The sequence below is a fragment of the Mesoplodon mirus genome, assembly GCF_964341445.2.
Source record: "Mesoplodon mirus genome assembly, chromosome: 13".
NCBI classification, from domain to species: Eukaryota; Metazoa; Chordata; class Mammalia; order Artiodactyla; family Ziphiidae; genus Mesoplodon; species Mesoplodon mirus.
In genome coordinates, this window is record NC_138989.1 from 47,008,111 (window position 1) to 47,032,418 (window position 24,308).

At 36.8% G+C, this 24,308-nt stretch overlaps 2 protein-coding genes across 4 annotated transcripts in view; one reads left to right on the top strand and one right to left on the bottom strand.

The window, feature by feature from the left end:
* Positions 1-24,308, bottom strand: part of TRAPPC8 (trafficking protein particle complex subunit 8) — a 92,745-nt gene that overhangs the window by 12,934 nt on the left and 55,503 nt on the right. For 2 of the 3 annotated variants that reach the window (XM_082641431.1, XM_082641430.1), the window contains exons 19-25: positions 23,585-23,739; positions 16,890-17,332; positions 15,392-15,539; positions 12,184-12,280; positions 3,955-4,023; positions 3,806-3,864; positions 1,295-1,468 (exon numbers count right to left, since the gene is read on the bottom strand). In XM_082641431.1, the coding sequence (XP_082497557.1) occupies positions 1,295-1,468; positions 3,806-3,864; positions 3,955-4,023; positions 12,184-12,280; positions 15,392-15,539; positions 16,890-17,332; positions 23,585-23,739 (1,145 nt within the window). The remainder of the gene's footprint in view (positions 1-1,294; positions 1,469-3,805; positions 3,865-3,954; positions 4,024-12,183; positions 12,281-15,391; positions 15,540-16,889; positions 17,333-23,584; positions 23,740-24,308) is intronic. The other variant, XM_082641432.1, reaches the window with a different exon arrangement.
* On the top strand, positions 12,303-15,384 carry LOC309815028 (homeobox protein NANOG-like). Its single transcript, XM_082641433.1, has one exon. The coding sequence runs from the start codon at positions 13,365-13,367 to the stop codon at positions 14,115-14,117; it is 753 nt and encodes a 250-aa protein (XP_082497559.1). The 5' UTR covers positions 12,303-13,364; the 3' UTR covers positions 14,118-15,384.

Below are 24,308 nucleotides of genomic sequence, written 5' to 3' on the forward strand. Positions count from 1 at the left end.
CTCACGAATATTACAAATTGTTACATGGCAGGAATCTGTGAAGTGACAGCTGCAAATGCTAAAGGTCTACTATACATTTAATGGATGGTTGGTTTACAGTAAGGGGCAATGTTACTGAGCCTGAAAACAGGATTCTTTTGATTCTAAGCTTCAAGAACACTTGATTTCAAACTAATAACGTGTAACTCATCTTTTTAACATTAAACACCTTCACCTTCTATAGTCAACAGAAGTTCAATTTGCTTAAGCAGTTTTTATTGGAATTCATGTAAAGCCAGCTTGGTTTCAAGAAAGTTTACTTAAAAGTGTGCAGTTTAGTAAAAAGAACACTTTAGAACATCTGAATCAATTTAAAATAACATGTTCTAATCATCTACTATGAGCATGTCTCCATGTTAGGCCTTATATCAGACAATACAAAATCAAACCTCCTCACATAGTTCAGGTGAATATCCCTGGGCAAGATCCTAAATTTCACTGTAGAATCATTTCTACAGTGGAAAAAAAAGATACATACTTAAGATACAAAAGGGTGTACTGTAAAAAATAAACCTCTTCTGCATTATGGTTAACTTTAGGGAAGACCAATGCCTAAACAACCTCATTCTGGTCTGCCATGTGTATGTGCAAATCTTAGTTGAATCTGACTTTTTTTTAAATTAAAATATTTTCAAATAATCTGAAAAATTTCAACACAGACCAACAATTAGATAATTGTAAAGAATTACTGTTAATTTGGGTGAGATAGTAATATGGTGGGGTTATATTAAACGAGAAAGTCCTCATCTGCTAGAAGTACACATAAAAGCAGATGAAATATGTCATTAAAAAACATATACTACAGCTAAAAAATAAAGGAAGGTAAAAAGAAAAGAAAACAAAGTAAGGAATAGGTGAAAATGAACAGCAGCAAATTAGTGGCTGTTGGAGCCTAAGTAATGGGGACTTAGAGGCTCATAGTGCTATTTTTCCTTTATCAGAGTTTGAAAATGCTCACAATAAAGAGTTTAATAACAGCATTTTTGCTTTCATGGAGCTTATCATGTCTACAATATTCTCAGTACCCCTTACAAGTAATAAGTAACACAGAATAAAGTCACCTAATTTGAATGAATTCTTCCCTTTAGGCAAAAAAAAAAAGTTATTTCGGAACTGTTGAAAAACTTATAAAACTACTTCAATATTCAAATTGGAAATTTTAAGCAGAGAAAATATAAAGAGCAGCTTACATTTACTCTTCACCTTAAGAATCAAGTATAAGTGAGGCTTGCTGAAATAATTTAACAACACATACCTTCCACAATACAACAATATTCAAATCCACCTCATTGCACTTCTGAATTAATCTCATAGTGTCCTCTGTTGACTGTTTTTCTGTATGCAGAGAAGACTGGGCTTGTGGCTTCTTCAATTCAGAGGCTAAACTTCGATAAAAGAAGTCTGCACATGGGCTTGCTGAACTTATTATCTGTTAAAAGAAAATCGTTTGTCTGTATGTGTTTTCAATTAGATATACCCTGCCAAAATTTATATTTCTACAACTTACATATACCCAAAAGGCTTATTCAGTAATTTCTTATCAATTTGGTTGAATACAAGGAGGCCACCCTAAGACTTGAATACCTAAAATATTTGGCACAAATTACCCTGAATCTTAAAGTTCGAAGCTCAAATTCATAAATCTACACTTCCATGACACTGGCTTTAACCTTCTAAGTATCCAGGGAGGGCAAATGGGTATCTCTAAGAAAATGAATAAAAAGTGAATTGTTGAGAATCTGGCAAACAACATATATATGTATAACTGAATCATTTTACTGTACACTTGAAACCAATACAACATCGTAAATTAACTATACTTCAATTTTTTTAAAAGTAAATTGTTAAAAGCAAATTATGATTTTTTTAACTATTAAAACTAACAAATATTTCCCATTCAAATACTTGGAAGACTAAGTGATATCCAATGAAACACAACGAATGAAGCCACTGGCATTAACCTGGCTTTTATACTTGAAGGGAGAGAACAAGAGAAAAGATTTTTAAACAGACTCAGAACTACAGAATTTCCCTTAATTAATGACTACTGTATTTCATAGTAAAATCTCTACATTTAACAATTTCCTGCATTATAAACTATATTATATAGCTGTTAAGCTTCAAGTTAATTATTAAATATTAATAAATACATATATTTTCCCCCTTAGACATGAACTTCTTCTGGTAAACCATTGTCCACATAGTTATCTCATCAACGTGTAGTGCCTAGTAAGTTCTATTTACTCAGATTCATCAAAAGGGAAAATGTCTTTGTTTATGCCATCCACAGTGCTCCTATACAAAATTATTAACAATAAATACAATAAAAATTACAACCTTAATATAATTTAAGGGTCCTGATGATGTTTCTAGGGAATGTTTTTAAAAAGACACGAACAAAACAAACAACTGAAGTCCTAAAAGCTAAAATTCAACCATTCAGGAAGCAAGGAAGCACAGTGTCCAAAAGTCATACTCATTCTGGAATTACTGGACTTTTGGTGCTCTGGGATATTTCTAAATAGCTGCTTCCTCAAATGGCCAAAAGATAGTACAAAGAGTGGGTCAGATGAAGGCAAATGATAAGCACAATACAAAAGTCTAAGTATGTTTGGAATTATCAAGGAGAAGAACACAAAGAAATACTACTAGTAACAGCACAAAACGACAGGGAATTTGGTCCGTATTTTTCAAAGCAGGTCCCCAAATCACCTCTTCAGAGTATCTGCAGAGCTGGATGAAAATGTGTATTCCCAAACTCTACCCAAAGTATGAGCCGGAGCTTTAGAGGTGGGACGGCAAAGTTTTCATTTTTATAAAAATTCTCTAGATAAAAAATAGAGTGTGCAGGGCTTCCCTGGTGGGTCAGTGGTTAAGAATCCGCCTGCCAATGTAAGGGATATGGGTTGGAGCCCTGGTCCAGGAAGATCCCACCTGCTGCGGAGCAACTAAGCCTACGCGCCACAACTACTGAGCCTGCGCTCTAGAGCCCACGCACCTAGAGCCCATGCTCCGCAACAAGAGAAGCCACTGCAATGAGAAGCCCCATGCACCACAACGAAGAGTAGCCCCCACTCGCCGCAACTAGAGAAAGCCCATGGGCAGTAACAAAGACCCAACGCAGCCAAAAATAAAATAAGTTAATTAAAAAAAAATAGAGGGTGCAGACTGATAACCTCAAGATCACCTCAGAGCTTTAGCAATTCAGAACCCCAGGTCTCATCCAGTCCCACTGACTGAGAATCTGCATTTTAACAAGATCCCCAGGTGACTCACATGACATTATTTCAAAGTTTGAAAACCACTCTCAAGGTGGTTCTAACATATAATTATTGGGAGTATCAGTGCCCTAGTCAATAATACATTTAAAATTACAAAACAGCTTATTATTTGGGTAACAGAACCATATGATATTCCCAAATCCAGAGGGTTATCATCTGTATGTTCCACTGTGACCACGTTCCCAAATAAACAGGCTCCTTCATATAATCCTGTTTTTTTCTTTAATCCCAAGGACTAAACTTATTTCATGAGTATCTTACACTCTAAAAGAAAGTTAAATTTAAATAACTAATTAAAATGCTATATTCCATATAGCATTTTTGTTTGCTTTGGGGCATGAAGACAAGTTGCAAAACCCAACAAAGCTGACATGTTCATCCACCAAAGAATTTGGGGATTACTAAAGCAATAGTTTTACCAAAACAGTCAAGATACTCCAGACTGCGACTTTTAATATCAAACGTTATTGTGCTTATTCACATACCTGTTCATTTCCAAAGATGATATCTGCAAAGGTGTATTTTTCTGAGGACTGTGTAGCAACTAAAAAACAGGGGAGAACAAACTAATCATATCATTGGCATGAAATATAAAATAACCATTTAAGAAAGTGCGACAGTAAAATGAATTTACCTTCTTCCTCCTTACATCGTATTGCCTTGAAGCAAAACTTTCCCTTCTCCCTATTTGCAAGTCTGGCATCTAGGAAGAGAAAAGAGAAAATTTCAAATATCTTTCTCAGTTTATAACATGGTAAAACCTAATTCATTACTCAGACTTCTTGAGTCAAACTGGAAAATATTTCATAATTATAAATGTGTTTAATGAAAAGCATCTTTGCTTTCCTCTCAATAAAGCAAATCTCATTCAGCTCTTTAAAAAGATAAGATTAAATTTTCTTGAAATGCATGTTCATATGCACATATATATTCAGATATGTGTGACATTATAGATAAATAGAAAATTTGAAAAATTAGAACTTGGGAGCCAGGGAGTCCACAATTCCACCACTCTATCATTTCTGCATTTCCTATCAATATTTTTTTCATATGGATGATTTATACCAATATTACTATATGCACATACTTTGCTATGATGCATTTTCCCACTATTGTGACACATTTTAAAAGCTTATATATTTTAATGACCACAAAATAATCTGAGTTGTAGCTTAATTCACATTAAAGCTCCATTTGATTTTTCCCTATTAAACATAATCTTACAATAAACTGCTCTGAATATATGGATCTTCTTATATTTTGAATTAATTCCTCTGTATAAATTCCAAAAATAAGAATTACTATGAGGCTAGGTAAGGGTTTAAACATTTTTTTAAATCTTTTAAAATACACTGTACAATTCTTTCCAGAAACAGTAAATATTTTGCCAACTTCAATCTACTCCTACAAGCACTAAGCACTTTCAAACTAGCAGGATGATAAAATGATGGAAATATTTTGGAAAACAATTTGACAGTATATATCGCAGGTGTGCATATTCTTTTATTTAAAGTTATATGGGTACGCAAATACACAGAAAAGCCAGTCAACACACAAGTTTGGTTACACACAGAAAAACCAGTTTTCCAATAGTAAAGGAAACAAAGAGAAACTTTCAATTCTAGTCTGTATGTTTCTGTACTGTTTGAAATTTTGACAGTGACCATGTATTCAGGCACTGATTTTACAATTGAATTTTTTAAAAAAGAAAAAAATATACAAATAGAAAAGATGTGGAATAAAAAGATGGGAAAGAATCGATTAACACAGTAATTTCACTTACCGTCATGTAAAGTAGTGAAAGCACAATTTAATGCTTACAAAAGTTAATTATAAGAAAGTCATCAACCACCTAAACAAGCTCCGAAGACGGGCGCAAGCCGTGGCTATCAGTGCAGACCCCTGAGAGGGGCATAAAATGCTAAGGCTGCTACTGCAGCCACCAAGAAGCCTGTGTGCAAGCACAGGTCACTATCCACACCACCCCTGCTAGAAGCCTGTGCAGCTCGCCACTGCCAGGGTCCCATGATCCAGGGACAACTTCCCTGGGAGAACACATGGTGTGCCTCAGGCTGTTGCACGTCATGCCATCCTCTGCCGCTGCAGGCTCGCCCCACATTCCATACCCCTCTCTCTCCCCGGCCTGAGTGAGTCAGAGCCCCCTAATCAGCTGCTACTTTAACCCCATCCTGTCTGGCAAACAGACGCCCTCAGGCGACGTACACACACAGGTGGAGCCAAATCCAAAGCTGAACCCCAGGACATGTGCGAACAAAGAAGAGAAAGGGAAATCTCTCCCAGCAGCCTCAGGAGCAGAGGATTAAATCTCCACAATCAACTTGATGTACCCTGCATCTGTGGAATACCTGAATAGACAACGAATCATCCCAAAATTGTGGCGATGGACTTTGGGAGCAACTGTGTTTGCTTTCTGTGTCTAATTTGTTTCTGGTTTTATGTTTATCGTAGTTTATTTTTTAGAGCTTATTATCATTGGTTGATTTGGTTGCTCTCTTCCTTTTTTTATTGTATATATATATATATATATATATATATGTTTTTTTTTTCCTTTTTCTCTTTTTGTGTGTGTTATGTGTATGCTTCTTTGTGTGATTTTGTCTATATAGCTTTGCTTTTGCCATTTGTCCCAGGGTTCTGATTGTCCTTTTTTTTGGGGGGTATACTTTTTAGCACTTCTTATCAATGGGGGATTTGCTTTTTTGTTTGGATGCTCTCTTCTTTCTTTCTCTCTCTTTTTAATTACTTTCTCGCTTTTTATTTTTAATAATTTTTTTTCTATGTTAATAACTATTTTATTGATTCATTTTTTCTCTTTCTTTCTTTTCTTTCTCTCCCTTTTCTTCTGAGCCGTGTGGATGAAAGGCTCTTGGTGCTCCAGCCAGGCGTCAGGGCTGTGTCTCTGAGGTGGGAGAGCCAAGTTCAGGAAACTGGTCCACCAGAGACCTCCTGGCCCCACATAATATCAAACGACGAAAGCTCTCGCGTAGATCTCCATCTCAACGCTAAGACCCAGCTCCACTCAACGACCAGCAAGCTACAGTGTTGGACACTGAATGCCAAACAACTAGCAAGACAGGAACACAAATCCACCCATCAGCAGAGAGGCTGCCTAAAATCATAGTAAGTTCACCGACACCCCAAAACACACCACCAGACATGATCCTGCCCACCAGAAAGACAACATCCAGCCTCATCCACAAGAACACAGGTACCAGTCCCCTCTACCAGGAAGCCTGCACAACCCACTGAACGAACCTTACCCACTGGGAGCAGACACCAAAAACAACGGGAACTACGAACCTTCAGCCTGCAAAACGTATACCCCAGACACAGTAAGTTAAGCAAAATGAGAAGACAGAGAAATACACAGAAGATGAAGAAGCAAGGTAACAACCCACAGACCAAACAAATGAAGAGGAAATAGGCAGTCTACCTGAAAAAGAATTCAGAATAATCAAAGTAAAGATGATTCAAAATCTTGGAAATAGAATGGGGAAAATACAAGAAACGTTTAACAAGGACCTAGAAGAACTAAAGAGCAAACAAACAGTGATGAGCAATACAATACATGAAATAAAAAATTCTCTAGAAAGAATCAACAGCAGAATAACATAGGCAGAAGAACAGAGAAGTGACCTGGAAAATAAAATAGTGGAAATAACAACCGCAGACCAGAATACAGAAAAAACGAATGAAAAGAATTAAGGACAATCTCAGAGACCTCTGGGACAACATTAAACGCACCAACATTCAAATTATAGGGGTCCCAGAAGAAGAGGAGAATAAAAAAGGGACTGAGAAAATATTTGATGAGATTACAGTTGAAAACTTCCCTAATATGGGGAAGAAAACAGTCAATCAAGTCCAGGAAACGCAGAGAGTCCCACACAGGATAAATCCAAGGAGAAACATGCCGAGACACATATTAATCAAACTCTCAAAAGTTAAATACAAAGAAAAAATATTCAAAGCAGCAAGGGAAAAGCAACAATTAACATACAAGGGAATCCCCATAAGGTTAACAGCTGATCTTCCAGCAGAAACTCTACAAGCCAGAAGGGAGTAGCAGGACATATTTAAAGTGATGAAAGGGAAAAACTTACAACAAAGATTACTCTACCCAGCAAGGATCTCATTCAGATTCGATGGAGAAATTAAAACCTTTACAGATAAGCAAAAGCTAAGAGAATTCAGCACCACCAAACCAGCTTTACAACAGATGCTAAAGGAACTTCTCTAGGCAGGAAACACAGAGAAGGAAAAGACAAACAAACGCAAAACACTTAAGAAAATGGTAAAAGGAACATACATATCGATAACTACCCTATATGTAGATGGATTAAATGCTCCAACCAAAAGACAAAGACTGGCTGAATGGATAAAAAACAAGACCCATACATATGGTGTCTACAAGAGACACACTACAGACCCAGGGACACATACAGACTGAAAGTGAGGGGATGGAAAAAGAAGTTCCATGTAAATGGAAATCAAAAGAAAGCTGGAGTAGCAATTCTCGTATGAGACAAAATAGACTTTAAAATAAAGACTATTACAAGAGACAAAGAAGGACACTACATAATGATCAACGGATCAATCCAAGAAGAAGATATAACAATTGTAAATATTTATGCACCCAACATAGGAGCACCTCAATACATAAGGCAAATGCTAACAGCCATAAAAGGGGAATTTCACAGTAAAACAATCATAGTAGGGGACTTTAAAACCCTTCTTTCACCAATGGACAGATCATCCAAAATGAAAATAAATAAGGAGGCAAAAGCTTTAAATGATACATTAAACAAGATGGACTTAATTGACATTTATAGGACATTCCATCCAAAAACAGCAGATTACACATTCCTCTCAAGTGCTCATGGAATATTCTCCAGGATAGATCATACTTTGGGTCACAAATCAAGCCTTGGTAAATTTAAGAAAACTGAAATTGTATCCAGTATCTTTTCCAACCACAACACTATGAGACCAGATATCAATTACAGGAAAAAAAATCTGGAAAAAATACAAACACATAGAGGGTAAACAATACACTATTAAACAACCAAGGGAACACTGAAGAAATCAAATTGGATATCAAAAAATACCTAGAAACAGGGCTTCCCTGGTGGCGCAGTGGTTGAGAGTCCGCCTGCCGATGCAGGGGACATGGGTTCGTGCCCCGGTCTGGGAGGATCCCACATGCCGTGGAGCGGCTGGGCCCGTGAGCCATGGACGCTGAGCCTGCGCGTCCGGAGCCTGTGCTCCGCAGCGGGAGAGGCCACAACAGTGAGAGGCCCGCGTACAGCAAAAAAAAAAAAAAATACCTAGAAACAAATGACAATGAAAACATGATGACCCAAAACCTATGGGATGCAGCAAAAGCAGTTCTAAGAGGGAAGTTTATAGCAATACAAGCCTACCTCCAGAAACACCTCAAATAAATAACTTAACCTTATACCTAAAGCAATTACAGAAAGAAGAACAAAAAAACCCCAAACTTAGCAGAAGGAAGGAAATCATTAAGCTCAGATCAGAAATAAATGAAAAAGAAATGAAGGAAACAATAGCAAAGATCAATAAAACTAAAAGCTGGTTCTTTGAGAAGATAAACAAAATTGATAAACCATTAGCCAGACTCATCAAGAAAAAAGAATTAGAAATAAAAAAGGAGAAGTAACAACTGACACTGCAGAAATACAAAGGATCATGAGAGATTACTACAAGCAACTCTATGCCAAAAATATGGACAACCTGGAAGAAATGGACAACTTCTTAGAAAAGCACAATCTTCCGAGACTGAACCAGGAAGAAATAAAAAATATAAACAGGCCAATCACAAGCACTGAAATTGAAACTGTGATTTAAAATCTTCCAACAAACAAAAGCCCAGGACCAGATGGCTTCACAGGTAAATTCTATCAAACATTTAGAGAAGAGCTAAAACCTATCCTTCTCAAACTCTTCCAAACTATAGCAGAGGGAGGAACACTCCCAAACTCATTCTACAAGTCCACCATCACTCTGATACCAAAACCAGACAAGGATGTCACAAAAAAAGAACACTAGAGGCCAATATCACTGATGAACATAGATGCAAAAATCCTCAACCAAAATACTAGCAAACAGAATCCAACAGCACATTAAAAACATCATACACCATGATCAAGTGGGGTTTATCTCAGGAATGCAAGGATTCTTCAATATACACTAATCAATCAATGTGATAAACCATATTAACAGACTGAAGGAAGGAAAACATGATCATTTCAACAGATGCAAAACAAGCTTCTGACAAAATTCAACATCCATTTATGATAAAAACCCTCCAGAAAGTAGGCGTAGAGGGAACTTACTTCAACATAATAAAGGCCATATATGACAAGCCCACAGCCAACATCGTTCTCAATGCTGAAAAAGTGAAACCATTTCCACTAAGATCAGGAACAAGACAAGGTTGCCCACCCTCACCACTATTATTCAACATAGTTTTGGAAGTTTTAGCCGTAGCAATCAGAGAAGAAAAAGAAATAAAAGGAATCCAAATTGGAAAAGAAGTAAAACTGTCACTGTTTGAAGATGACACAATACTATACATACAGGATCCTAAAGATACTACCAGAAAACTACTAGAGCTAATCAATGAACTTGGTAAAGTAGCAGGATACAAAATTAATGCACAGAAATCTCTTGCATTCCTATACACTAATGATGAAAAATCTGAAAGAGAAATTAGGAAACACTCCCATTTACCATTGCAACAAAAAGAATAAAATACCTTGGAATAAATCTACCTAAGGAGACAAAAGACCTGTATGCAGAAAACTGTAAGACACTGATGAAAGAAATTAAAGATGATACAAACAGATGGAGAGATATACCATGTTCTTGGATTGGAAGAATCAACATTGTGAAAATGACTATACTACCCAAAGCAATCTACAGATTCAATGCAATCCCTATCAAACTACCAATGGCATTTTTTACAGAACTAGAACAAAAAGTTTCGCAATTTGTATGGAAACACAAAAGACCCCCAATAGTCGAAGCAATCTTGAGAAAGAAAAACGGAGCAGGAGGAATCTGGCTCCCGGACTTCAGACTATACTACAAAGCTACAGTAATCAAGACAGTATGGTACTGGCACAAAAACAGAAATATAGATCAACGGAACAGGATAGAAAGCCCAGAGATAAACCCACGCACATATGGTCACATTGTCTTTGATAAAGGAGGCAAGAATATACAATGGAGAAAAGACAGCCTCTTCAATAAATGGTGCTGGGAAAACTGGACAGCTACATGTAAAAGAATGAAATTAGAGCACTCCCCAACACCATACACAAAAATAAACTGAAAATAGATTAAAGACCTATATGTAAGGCCAGACACTATAAAAGTCTTAGAGGAAAACAAAGGCAGAACACTCCATGAGATAAATCACAGCAAGATCCTTTTTGACCCACCTCCTAGAGAAATGGAAATAAAAATAAAAATAAACAAATGGGACCTAATGAAACTTAAAAGCTTTTGCACAGCAAAGGAAACCATAAACAAGATGAAAAGACAACCTTCAGAATGGGAGAAAATATTTGCAAACGAAGCCAACTGACAAAGGATTAGTCTCCAAAATATACATGCAGCTCATGTAGCTCAATATCAAAAAAAGAAACCACCCAATCCAAAAATGGCCAGAAGACCTAAATAGACATTTCTCCAAAGAAGATACACAGATTGCCAACAAACACATGAAAGGATGCTCAACATCACTAATCATTAGAGAAATGCAAATCAAAACTACAATGAGGTATCACCTCACACCAGTCAGCATGGCCATCATCAAAATATCTACAAACAATAAATGCTGGAGAGGGTGTGGAGAAAAGGGAACCCTCTTGCACTGTTGGTGGGAATGTAAATTGATACAGCCACTATGGAGAACAGTATGGAGCTTCCTTAAAAAACTAAAAATAGAACTACCATATGACCCAGCAATCCCACTACTGGGCATATACCCTGAGAAAACCACAATTCAAAAAGAGCCATGTACCACAATGTTCACTGCAGCTCTATTTACAACAGCCAGGACATGGAATCAACCTAAGTGTCCACTGACAGATGAATGGATAAGGAAGGTGTGGCAATATATACAATGGAATATTACTCAGCCATAAAGAGAAATGAAATTGAGTTATTTGTAGTGAGGTGGATTGACCTAGCGACTGTCATACAGAGCGAAGTAAATCAGAAAAAGAAAAACAAATATCATATGTTAATACATATATATGGAATCTAAAAAATAAAATAAAATAAATGGTTGTGAAGAACCTAGGGGCAGGACAGAATTAAAGATGCAGACATAGATAATGGACTTGAGGACACGGGGATGGGGAAGGGTAAGCTGGGATGAAGTGAGAGAGTGGCATGGACATATATACACTACCAAATGTAAAACAGATAGCTAGTGGGAAGCAGCTGCATAGCACAGGGAGATCAGCTCGGTGCTTTGTGACCACCTAGAGGGGTGGGATAAGGAGGTTGGCAGGGAGACGCAAGAGGGAGGCGATATGGTGATATATGTATATGTATAGCTGATTCACTTTGTTATACAGCAGAAACTAACACACCGTTGTAAAGCAATTATACTCCAATAAAGATGTTAAAAAAGGACTTTGATATGATGTAATATATGATATAATTATAGCAAAGTATATAGAGATATTTAAATGAGTAAAAAGAAAGGCACCAATAATCTTATGACATTCTGGTACTGTTCTGAAAAAAATAAAATCAACCAAGGAAGATAGCAGAATTTATTATGAAGAGGGAAAAAGGCACAAACCTTGGTTTTCAGAGAGATTTACAGATTTCTGTAATTTCCAGTGTTTGCTACTACTTGATACTTGTACTATATGGAATTCCTTAACACCTGCTTCACTCTAACAAAAAGAAATAAAAGAGTCATTCAGGATTTAGGAGCACTAACGTAGAATATTCTAATGAGAATGACACTGCTACCAAAGTCAGTATCAATTAACATAAGACGAAATTTTTATTTTGAAATAAATTAACAGTACATTTCAGAAATGTAAATTATTTAAATCCCTCTATAAACATTCTTAAAACACATAAGTCATCATCTTATTCACGAAATAGATTTAATTAAAATATACTCCCAGTGGCAAATTTTTAAATACTGAAAGGCATTCAGTTATTAGAATCTATTATAATGAGTTATTTAATATATCAAAAATTATTTGCTGCCAATTTTTAATCAAAACCATAGCACTTTTATTTCTTCTGATCTTTCCCTCACATTCCTGTTAAGGCCAGAAGCAACAAAGAACAGAATCCCAATATACAGTCAATGTACATAAAATTATTTAAATTGCATATATTTTTTATTCTCCTGAATAGGAGCTAATTTGAAATTATTCAAAGGTTCTTACTCTTACAAATATTGATTTTTGGGGAAGATCACCGAAGTATCAGCACATTGACCTTAAATGTCCTAAAATGAAGTGACCATACAAATTTATGAAGCTAAAAGAAAAAAGACATTACAGAAATAATAAGTAACATTTCAAACAGGTATCTAAACTGAATCAGTATGAAGCTACGATTCTACTTTAATAAGATCACATTTCCTTCTTCAAGAATATTCATTTTGATATTTAGAGTACATAAACAGGAATGATAAAATGTTTGAAATGCTTTATATAAAGGAAATGGTACTGCTGGAAATGTATAAGTAAGGGGTTATCAAGTTAATACTGAATGTGAAATCCTAACAGAACTTTGTAAATTTAAGCACATCAAAACACACCCTCATCATTTTCCTACATTGGGCTGGTAGGCTTCTGTTATCATACAGGTGACTTCCCTTCATCCCATGTTTTTAATACTTCTACACCTGGAGATCTTCACCTTTCTCTAAGCTCTTCTACCTAGATTCTTAAGCCTGGACTTTTCCTACCGTCTATCTAGCTCTTTGGTTTTCTCCCTCTCCTTCAATTCAACAACATGAGTGTGGACCCAGCTTGTCCCCAAAGCCTGCGTGGCCCCGAAGCATCCAATTCTAGGGAATCTTCACCAATGCCTGAGATTTATGGGCCTGAAGAAAATTATGTGTCCTTGCAAATGTCATCTGCTGAGACCCACGACATGGAGACTGTCTCTCCTCTTCCTTCCTTCTCCATGGATCTGCTTATTCAGGACAGTCCTGATTCTTCCACAAGCCCCAGAGTAAAACTACTGGCCACGGCTGCAGACAAGAGCACAGAGAAGAAGGAAGAGAAGGTCCTGGTCAAGAAGCAGAAGACCAGAACCGTGTTCTCTCAGACGCAGCTGTGTGTGCTCAATGACAGATTTCAGAGGCAGAAATACCTCAGCCTCCAGCAAATGCAAGGACTTCCCAACATCCTGAACCTTAGCTACAAACAGGTTAAGACCTGGTTCCAGAACCAGAGAATGAAATATAAGAGCTGGCAGAAAAACAACTGGCTGAGGAATAGCAACATTGTGACTCAGGGCCCAGCAACTACAGAATACCTGGGCTTCTTCTATTCCTACCATCAAGGATGCCTGGTGAACTCTTCCGGAAACCTGCCCATGTGGGGTAACCAGACCTGGAATAACCCAATTTGGAGCAACCAGAGCTGGAATAGTCAGTCCTGGAGCAACCAGAGCTGGAACAGTCAGACCTGGTGCCCCCAAGTCTGGAATAACCAGACCTGGAACAATCAATTCAACAACTATGTTGAGGAATTCATATAGCCCCAGATCCAGTTCCAGCAAAACTCTCCTGTTAGTGATTTGGAGGCCACCTTGGGAACTGCCGGGGAAAGCTATAACATAATACAGCAAACTGCTAAGTATTTCAATTCCCAACAGCAAATCATGGATTTATCCCCAAATTACTCTCTGAACATACAGCCTGAAGATCTGTAACGATGGCTGTATTATTCAATCTCAATTTGAGCCATGACTGTATTACTTCCCTAGAATTTTTCTTTTACAATTACGTATCTCTCTGCCTTGATAAGCTGCTTTTCACTGTGCCTTTTGTGTCAATTTGGGGGTGTATGATTGGTGTCTAATCAAAGAGGTTTCAGAAGCATTGGCTTCTATGGACAACATGATAAAAGATGACTGGCGGCTATAGATAACTAGGTTATAATACTATTTTTTGGATATCTTTAGGATCTAGAACCTAACCTCAAGAATAGGGAGCAAAAGTACAAAGATGTGTAATGAAGGATTATTCACATTTTCTGGGATGGGGAGGCTTTACTTGTTAAGAACCTCAGTTGTTAAGGTGAAGGGTTAAGCTACAATGTGCTTCACTGATTTCCTCTACCCCTTTTTGCTATTTTACTACAACCCCTAATTTTTTCCACCAGTCTAGTATTTGTAGAAAGATGTTTTGATTTGTCCACATCATAATACTACCAGTTGGCTGGTTCGTTTCTAAGTACCAATAAATAAAAAAATTACCCATTAAAAAAACAACAACAACACATCCTCAATGGTGAGACTAGAAAGCACTTTATGAGATCTTTTTTGGGTTGAATTACTGGTATATGGCCATATACCATATGATTATGTACCATATTAATACCACTAATACCACTAGATCCCCCCCCCCTTTTTTTTTGCGTTATGCGGGCCTCTCACTGTTGTGGCCTCTCCCGTTGCGGAGCACAGGCTCTGGACACACAGGCTCAGCGGCCATGGCTCACGGGCCCAGCCGCACATGTGGGATCCTCCTGGACCGGGGCACAAACCCATCTCCCCTGCATCGGCAGGCGGACTCTCAACCACTGCACCGCCAGGGAAGCCCAATACCACTAGATCCTTTTATTTGAAGTACTGAGGGATAAAATTACAAAGCAAGTTGAGAATTAACATGTTTTTACATTCTATTCTATATGAACATTCCTAAATTCCTAGCTTATGCTGTCTTGTGAAGGAAAAAAAAATCATTACGAAAAACAAAGGATACACTTAAAATATAATTAAAGACAAAATTTAGTTTTAAACCAGCTTACGGTATTGGTATTTTCCACATCCACAAAGACTAGCATACTGCCTCCTCTGCCCTCCTCATCTTCAAGAGAATTACTTCTGCAGACAGTGGCTCGCACATTCAAAGATCGACTGGTACAAATGACTGCCGTGTGTCTTAATATTCTGTGACTAAAGAAGTAAAAATTACAAATTTAATCTAAGACCCTCTCCCAGTGTTATGATTCTCTAATTCCAAATAAAGCTTTTTAAAACCTATTCACCCTCAGGACAATTTATACTCTAAAAAAACCAAGACAGATAATACAATAAGGTAAAATTATCTAGTTAGCCTAACATTAGTTCAATTCTTTACTCTCAGTTTGGAAGAAAACTATTAGTCTCCCTTTTTCCCTGCTCATCAAACTCAGCTACAGTATAGTACATGAAAATAATCATCATATAGTCATGTCTTGATTATACCTCTTCTGATAGTAGTTCCAAAGTTAATGACTGAATGCCTACCAAGTAAATGCCGAACTTTCACCTGGCATTTAAGGTTCTCCACAATAGAGCTTTACAATTCAACCTTTATTCCCCCTTTATACATTTTATACTATAGCCAAACTAACTATATGCAGTTCATATTTCCCAACTTGGAAATTTTCATTCATATATACAGTTACTTCCTGGAATACCGACTACTCTCTTGCCTATCCCCTTTGATCCAAATTCTGAAATCTTTACTTTCTTTGGAAGCTCATTTTACCACTACTACATTCTACAAAGCCTTAATGGATTGCTTTGGCCAGAGAACTCTCTATCATCTTCTTAAGGGGAATTAACATCTACCGAGGACCTAAAATGTACCTGTCCTTACAAATATTATATCTTCTTGTTCTCACAGTAAGCCTTACAAGATATTTTATTAAATTTTAAAATGTAGCACAATTATTCCCGGTTAATTTTGTAAAAATGACAATGGCATTATCATAAAATACTCTATTGCGCTACAGGCTACAGATCCTTGTATAAGTCAGTTAGGTTTGATTTCTTCAGTGATGCCCGTAACACCACCTAAATCATGTGCTCTACAAATACATACATTTTGGGAAGCAGGGGAGGGCACTAGGGAAAAGGAAAAGTAAAACAGAATAATTTTCTTTAAAAAGGATGACTGTAGGCAAGTTGTCTTCATATACAAATGGCACCCTGTTTTAATACATGATACCTGTGAATTTCATTATTATGTGAGAACTTTGGCCATAGTACTTAGCTGTATCAAAGAATCATGAAGTTTATAAAAAGAAGCATGAAAAAGATTAATGTAGCTTAATTTTTTCCACTTTTGGCTGCTTAGAACTTACAGTTAGATTAGGGACAACCTCAGATATAAACTTCATGCATAATTTGGAAGGGAGTAATTTCTTAGTAAATTATGACATATGTTAACAAATAACAAAATGTTTATTTGAATGGGTGTATATTTATCTATATATATTAGGTGCAGAGGTTAAACCTAAAAAGTTTTATAATACTCACCGTATTTTAGGCTGCTTTTTAACACTTTCATAGTAAAACAAAAAGTTAATTTCATGGACACCTTCTTCATCTGGCCCACGTAACCACATTGGTAGCTGAACTGAAGCTCCAGGTAGAAGAACAGTGTCAGGAAGGGGAACAGGAATCACCTCTGGCTGACTTCCTATGCCAATGCCAAAGTCTACAGAAGAAGCTGATGATATGAGTGCTGAACACACAGAGGTAGAATCTGTCACAACAGTCTTGTAAGCACTACAGTTCTCAGAAGCTGAGGGACTTAGTGGTGTTAGAACAGCTGTGTTACCACCAAAAGTAAAGAACTCTGGACGTTTAGAAACAACCTTCAATCCAGTAAGAGGACATTTGCTGACATTGGCAAATTCTACATATGCTTTTCGGATTTCTCCACAGAGAAGCCCTGTAGGAAAATGTATAAAGAACACCTGCATTGGAGGGAAAAAATATTATTATATTGTCTGTTAAAAATTCTGAACTTCTAATTAATAACACTTTAAGATGCTGTATTTCTTTACTACAGGTTTACAAGTATTTTATTAATTCTCTTTGATATCTCCCTGGGTATGTGGTATTAAGAACTCCATTTTAAAAAAGAGGATGAGACAGAGACCAGTGTTACTCAGTAGCAGATTTCAGAGTTATGAATTAAAGGTACAGTGTCAATAACTAGAGGGCCACCGGCAAAACTTTCACAACTGTGTAGATTACGGACAAGAGAAGCTGTAAGTAATTTAGCATGGTTACATGAACAATTATCAGCTGAAAAACCCTTGACATTGTCAACTTAAAAAGTAGCTCAACTATCTATTTATACATCATTAAAATGAAAAGATGCACAACAGGTCTTAAAAGGGAAAAGCATACAGATGCATGATTCCATATGTATAATTTAAAAAGCCGTTATCTTCGAACATCCTCAGGCTTTCAGTAACCTGTGTGGAAGCAAAACCTGATCTGACAAATGGAGGCTCTTTATAGCCTTTTCCATTTAGTGTGATATTCATGTGGTTCACTCAAGCCACGTTAATGTGCTTGATTACCAGGTGCTGCCACAAACCCAACAGGGGTCACATAACACTTTAGATAAAAACACACATGTACATGCACAATTTCTAAAAATTAAAAAAAAAAAATTTGACTTCCAACACATGCCTGGCCTCAGGATTTCAGATAAGAGATGGAAATACGGGCTAACAAAATCATCCAGTAAGTCATCTGCATTTAAAAGATCCAGAAGAATAAATGTCAGAAGTACTCTGACAGCATCTAAGAAAGGAAGAATATAAAGGTAACAGTATGAGGAATAAAGTTACAGCTGGCTGTCCCAAAGGAGTTATGAGAGGCCAGTGGAGGCTTCCCTGGTGGCGCAGTGGTTGAGAGTCCGCCTGCCGATGCAGGGGACATGGGTTTGTGCCCCGGTCCGGGAAGATCCCATATGCCGCGGAGCGGCTAGGCCCATGAGCCATGGCTGCTGAGCCTGCGCGTGGAGCCTGTGCTCCGCGATGGAAGAGGCCACAACAGTGAGAGGCCTGCGTACCGCAAAAAAAAAGAAAGTCCAGTGGAAATATCTGTGTCTTTTAATCTAAGTTTGAATAGGACTTCATTATGGCCATATTCTTAAGGAATCAGATAAAATTTGGGGAAATCAGAAACTTTAAAAATTAACATGAGAAAATAAGGGATTAAGGCAGAAATCCAAAACACAGATTAAGAAGATGGGAAAAAATAAACCAAGTATAGCATTATACTGAAGACACTGATGATGTACTAACTAGCTAGTATCAAATAAGCTTAATCAAATAAGCTAAAATTTGTGAGGGAATATCAACTTTGAGTTGCTATATCAAAAACAACTGCATGAGTAAGTAACAAGTGAAAGAGAGTACTGTAAACACACACTAAAACACACACCGATACCCAGATACCATCAATAAGGCTACAGCACTGGTAGAATGGGAAGGGTGATAGAATAAGACCAGTGATACACCACTTGTAGGATACTGTGTAATATACCTTTAGAATAAAGGTTTTACTAAATACACTATGTTGACTCTAAGGAGAACCAGTGTATCTAGCCTTTACTTCAAATGCACTGTTGCTGAAAGTCCTTTATTTATTTTTTGGGCGGGGGCAGCTACACTGGGTCTTAATTGTGGCACGCAGGATCTTTTCATTGCAGCATGTGGGCTCTTGGCTGCAGCGCACAGGCTCAGTAGTTGGGGTGCGCGGGCTTAGCTGCCCCATGGCGTGTGGGATCTTAGTTCCCTGACCAGGGATTGAACCTGCGTCCCCTGCACTGGAAGGTGGATTCTTAACCACTGCACCACCAGGGAAGTCCTTAAAAGTCCTTTTAAACAGGTGGTGTTTTGGACAGCTTCAAATTTTAATGGAAAATAAGACCAACAATCAGGAATGTGACTTCTACTAATTTATCCTAAAGATATATGTGTGATATGCATATACATAATATATAAACTGATATGCATAAGGTTATTCATTGTGGTTTTATCTGTAACAGCAAGTGACTGGACACAAGTGACAGACAAGTCTGGTTGAATAAACTACATATACACAACTTATTGCCTATGCAGTGAGAACCTGAAGGGGCCTGCTCTTCTTTCTGCTATTCTCTGTTAAAATTTATCCTAACAAAATGTTAAAAATTAATAAGTGAAGAAAAAGTTTTGGAATGACACCATTTTTTCTCCAACAGAACTTAAATACAAAATATTTCTAAGTAGATACAGCTCATAGCTCACTGTTTGCTTTCAGTATGCTATACACATTAGAGTTAACACATGACACTTTATCTTTTCTCAATGAGTTCCCCTAATTTTCATCCTCAATCTTGTTTTGATAAATATATACTGTTAGAGACTATTTCATCAGATGTTGTAGATTGATTACGTCTTTCACTACTTCCTTAAACACTTCAAACTCTATAAAGTATTTCTGACATAAGATATTAGGAATGGGAATATTCTATGATTTGTTTTTACTAATATTAATGTATACTACTGTTCATCCAAGTATAATATAAGGTCTCTTAACTAACCTCCATCATACCATGTCTGTTGGATTAACCACGTTCTCTAGTATTTCAGTAGAAAATACTAAGTGATGTTTATGGAACTGAACATTAGTAGTAGCTTTTGGCTTTCTACTAAACCCACCCTCTTTTATACCTTAAAGTACAACTTTTATCTGTAGATAAAATCTAGACATATACTGTACTTAGATTACTTGACAATTTCCTTTAGCTTCTCACTCTGAAGAAACCAAAACTGGAAACTTAAAATGTCAACTTATGGATGTGGAAGAAAGCATGAAAGATGAAATGAAACTCCTATTAGGAAACCCATACCAACACAAAGAACTCATAGAAAAGGCCTCTAACCTAAACCCACACCCCCAAAATAGTAAATAAATGGATATTCGTATGTTTTCAATTAAGGTAAAATGTTTAGGGTATGGATCTATTATGGTTTTTTTGATTATTCACTTTACAAGCTTTTTTGTTTAATCAACCAAACACCAGTTGCTGTATTATGTAGAACAAGAGGTCCTCTGCTCTAGAACACCCTCTTCAGGGAGAACTGCATCTATAACAATAAAATTAAAAAAACAAAACAGGGCTTCCCTGGTGGTGCAGTGGTTGAGAGTCCGCCTGCCGATGCAGGTGACACGGGTTCGTGCCCCGGTCTGGGAAGATCCCACATGCCGCGGAGCGGCTGGGTCCGTGAGCCATGGCTGCTGAGCCTGCGTGTCCGGAGCCTGTGCTCCGCAACGGGAGAGGCCACAACAGTGAGAGGCCCGCGTACCACAAAAACAAAACAAAACAAAAAAAACACTATGGTATGCAAGAGGCCAAGTTAAGTACAGAACCAGCAATATCGAAAACAAGATGAATGTAAATTTAAAGACTGTTGAGTTAAACAGAACTTAAAGTCAAACATCAACTAGTTCAACTTCCCTCATTTTATAAGTGAAGAAACTTTCCAAGATCATATAGAGATGGGCTTAGACAGAAGCTGAAAAGCTAAGCTCTATCCTTAACAATGTGTGCCTGAGAAGCATTGTACTTAAAAACCATTGGCACATTTAACAGTCTTAATAACTGAAGAACATTTAACTGATATGGTATAATAAAAACCATAAGCTAGGAGAATCTATAAAAACTGAGTATTTTTGTATTCTCTACTGATTTATCTCAAAACTTTAACCAGAGAGGTCAGAATCTCCCCTTTTGCAAGTAATATCTAGCAAATTCTTACATATACAATCTTAAGCAAAATGTTTATTAGTTAGTGACTTCTAAACTACAATGGTATTGAATAGCCCTAAAGTAACATTTGGATCCCAACTCATTTCATCTTCAGTCTCAAAACTCCTAGCTATAGCAATGCAATTGTAATAAAAATGCCAATTTTCATTATTGTATTATTGTGGGAACTTGACAAACTTGGACAAAAGTGGCACAAGTGTAAGAAAAAAATTATTATGAGCAGGCCTCGGCTTGCCAAATTAAAAAAAGATGATAAAGCAAGAGTACGGAACTGACACAAAAACAGAAGAAGAAATGTCAAGGAGAATAGGTATCATCTGCATAATATACTTTCAGGATATTAGTATATTAGAAAGATGCCATAATAAGTTGCCAATATTCAATTAATGGTAATTGGGACTAAAAACAAAGTTTGATCCCTACCCCCTGACATTCATAGAGTATATTCCCTTGGATTTCAAAGCAAAGATACTAAACAATAAAACTATAAAAGTTTTGACTAGGGAAGTCTCTGTAAGTAAATATAAAACTTAGAAGCAACCAAGTAAAGGACTATCAGTTAAGAATGATTTAATATAAGTTAAAAATCTTTAAGTGGTGAAAGACACCAAATCAAAGTTAAAGTATGTGCAAATATTTATCAACCAGAAAGTGGCACTGCCATCAGTCTTTAATGAGTCTTTTATTTGCCCTACACAACTCTTTAAATGCAACATAATTAAGCAAGTGTAAAATCTGGGCAGAATACATGCAGCTCAACAATACCTTTCCCTTAACACACACACATCACCATTTTCATGAGCATGTTACCTACCCCACCACTATAGGATTAGTACCCATAAAATCATCCAATGAGAAAAAGGAAGTAACCCAATTAAAGGGTATCATATGGACTTACAGAAGAAAAAAATCATACGGACGAAAAAAATGAAGATTGACTAACCTATCAGTTATCAAAGAAATGCCATTTTGATTTGCAGAAGTTAAAAAAAAAAACCTGATAGTATCCATTATGGCACAGATATGAAGCAATGGGCACTCTCATTCTGAAGGAAAAGTGTCAATTCCTACAGCCTTGCTGAAGGTAATTTTATAGTATATTGCATGATTGACCCAACAATTCCATTTCTAGAAGCCTAGTCTAAACTAGAACATGAACAAAATATGTAAATAATGTTTACTGCAGAACTGTCAGTAATGATGAAAAACCAGAACCACACCCATCAATACGTAAATGATTAAAATACATTATAATGTATCTGAATAAAGGAACACCTTATCTAGCTGTTAAAAAAGAATTTTACTGATTGAAAACAAAAACCAAGTTTTGTTGTTAAAGACAAAAAGCAAGTCACAGGATAAAATGTGCAGTATGATTATTAAAAATATATATAAGTGTACAATGAAAGGTCTGTAAAGAGAAACATCAGTTTGGAATCACTGGCGCTTTCTGAAGGTGAATGACTAAGCTTCCAACTCCCCTACTAGGGAAACATGAGGATGCAGGAGGAAGACCCTCCTTCCAGTGTTCACACTTATACTTCATGGCTGTGCCACTGGCCTGCCTCTCAGGTAAACACCTGATTCAAGGTGGGCCATAGTTCTTTCCTAGATTTGTAATGAAGTGGCACAAAGACCAGAAGTTGTAAGACTGAAGTCATATCAAAAGTAATGCTTTCTAAAGGCTTTACGAATTCCCTGGAGCTGCTGAGTCCTTATTCTTCCTTGAGACCTACTGTTCTGTGATACTTTAGTTTCCATGAGATATTCCAAAATCCTTCAAACTAAATAATATTGGTGGGGGGAGGCGGGTTATGCTACCCAGCATCAGTTTCTATCTTTTGCAACTAAAAGATGGCACGAAAGTATGACAGGGTGGGATACAAAGAAAGTGAAGGGAATATTGGTTTTATTCATATAAAAATTATCTATATTGCTTAAATTTTTTACAAGAATTAACTCCTGTTATTTTTATATCCTACCCAGAAAGAGCCATTGATTTTAATAACAGCCAAAGTGTTCTTTCAGAAGGTTTTTCTCAACTTCCATTAGTATTTTGAGGATTATATCTTACAACCTGACTGTGACTTAATGCTAATTTGCATGATTATCTTATCTTTGTGAATTACATCTGTTCAGCATCAGCTTTTTTTTTTGGCCGCACCAAAGAGCACACGGGATCCCAGCTCCCCGACCAGGGATCGAACCCGCATCCCCCACAACCCCACAGTGGAAGTGCGGAGTCTCAACCACTGGACCACCAGGGAAGCCCCCAAGAATTTAAAAGTGCATTTCAATCTATCAATAATACCAAAGTCTAAAATTAATCTACCCAAAATATCATCCTTACAGATAAATTATTAAGTGCATGAAATTTTAAAAAGTGAAATACCTCCAACAGTGGCATTTCCTCAGTGATTATGGGATCTAGACGTCGATCAGGACCATATTTAATAGATGTTTTCTCTTCTTTTGTGTTGTTAAGTCGAGGACCTTGAATTTCTAAATCCTGTCTCCCTCGGACTGACATACTCAAGGAATGCTTTCCTGAAATAAAAAACAATCAATGCCCTGAAATAATTTGGTATGTTAACTGACATCAATTTAGCTTGAATATATGAATACTGTATGTTTCAGATTATTTCTAGAAAAATTCTAGACAATTACTATTTAGCATTGTTAATCAAAGAATTAAGCATATTTTATTTCCATGCTTAACAACACATATTGTATGCTGCTTAATTTCTCATTTTGTTAGGATTTACTTACTTTGCAGAAGGACTACTAAATAGGAAGCTTTTGAAACCTATATTTAACCATAATGGCTATTAACCAAAAAGATCTATCTGACAGAACAGCTACTCATATTCAATATATATACTAATTTGAATTATTTCTGGATTTTTAAATAACTACATCTTCTTAATGGACTGCACAAAGAAAATTAAAGATAGTATAGGTAGCTTTCTCAAAATTAAACTCACTTAATAATCATGTGAGATTTTCCTCAAAAGCTTCCACACATTGCATGTAGGTGTGAAAAAAGCCAGGGTGTACAACTGTATTTCCTGCAGGAATACTTAGAGCCTTTAATGTGCTGAAGATCACCGTGATAC

Coding starts and splice junctions, on each gene's coding strand:
- LOC309815028 (XM_082641433.1), top strand. CDS start 13,365: ATGAGTGTGGACCCAGCTTGTCCCCAAAGCCTGCGTGGCCCCGAAGCA.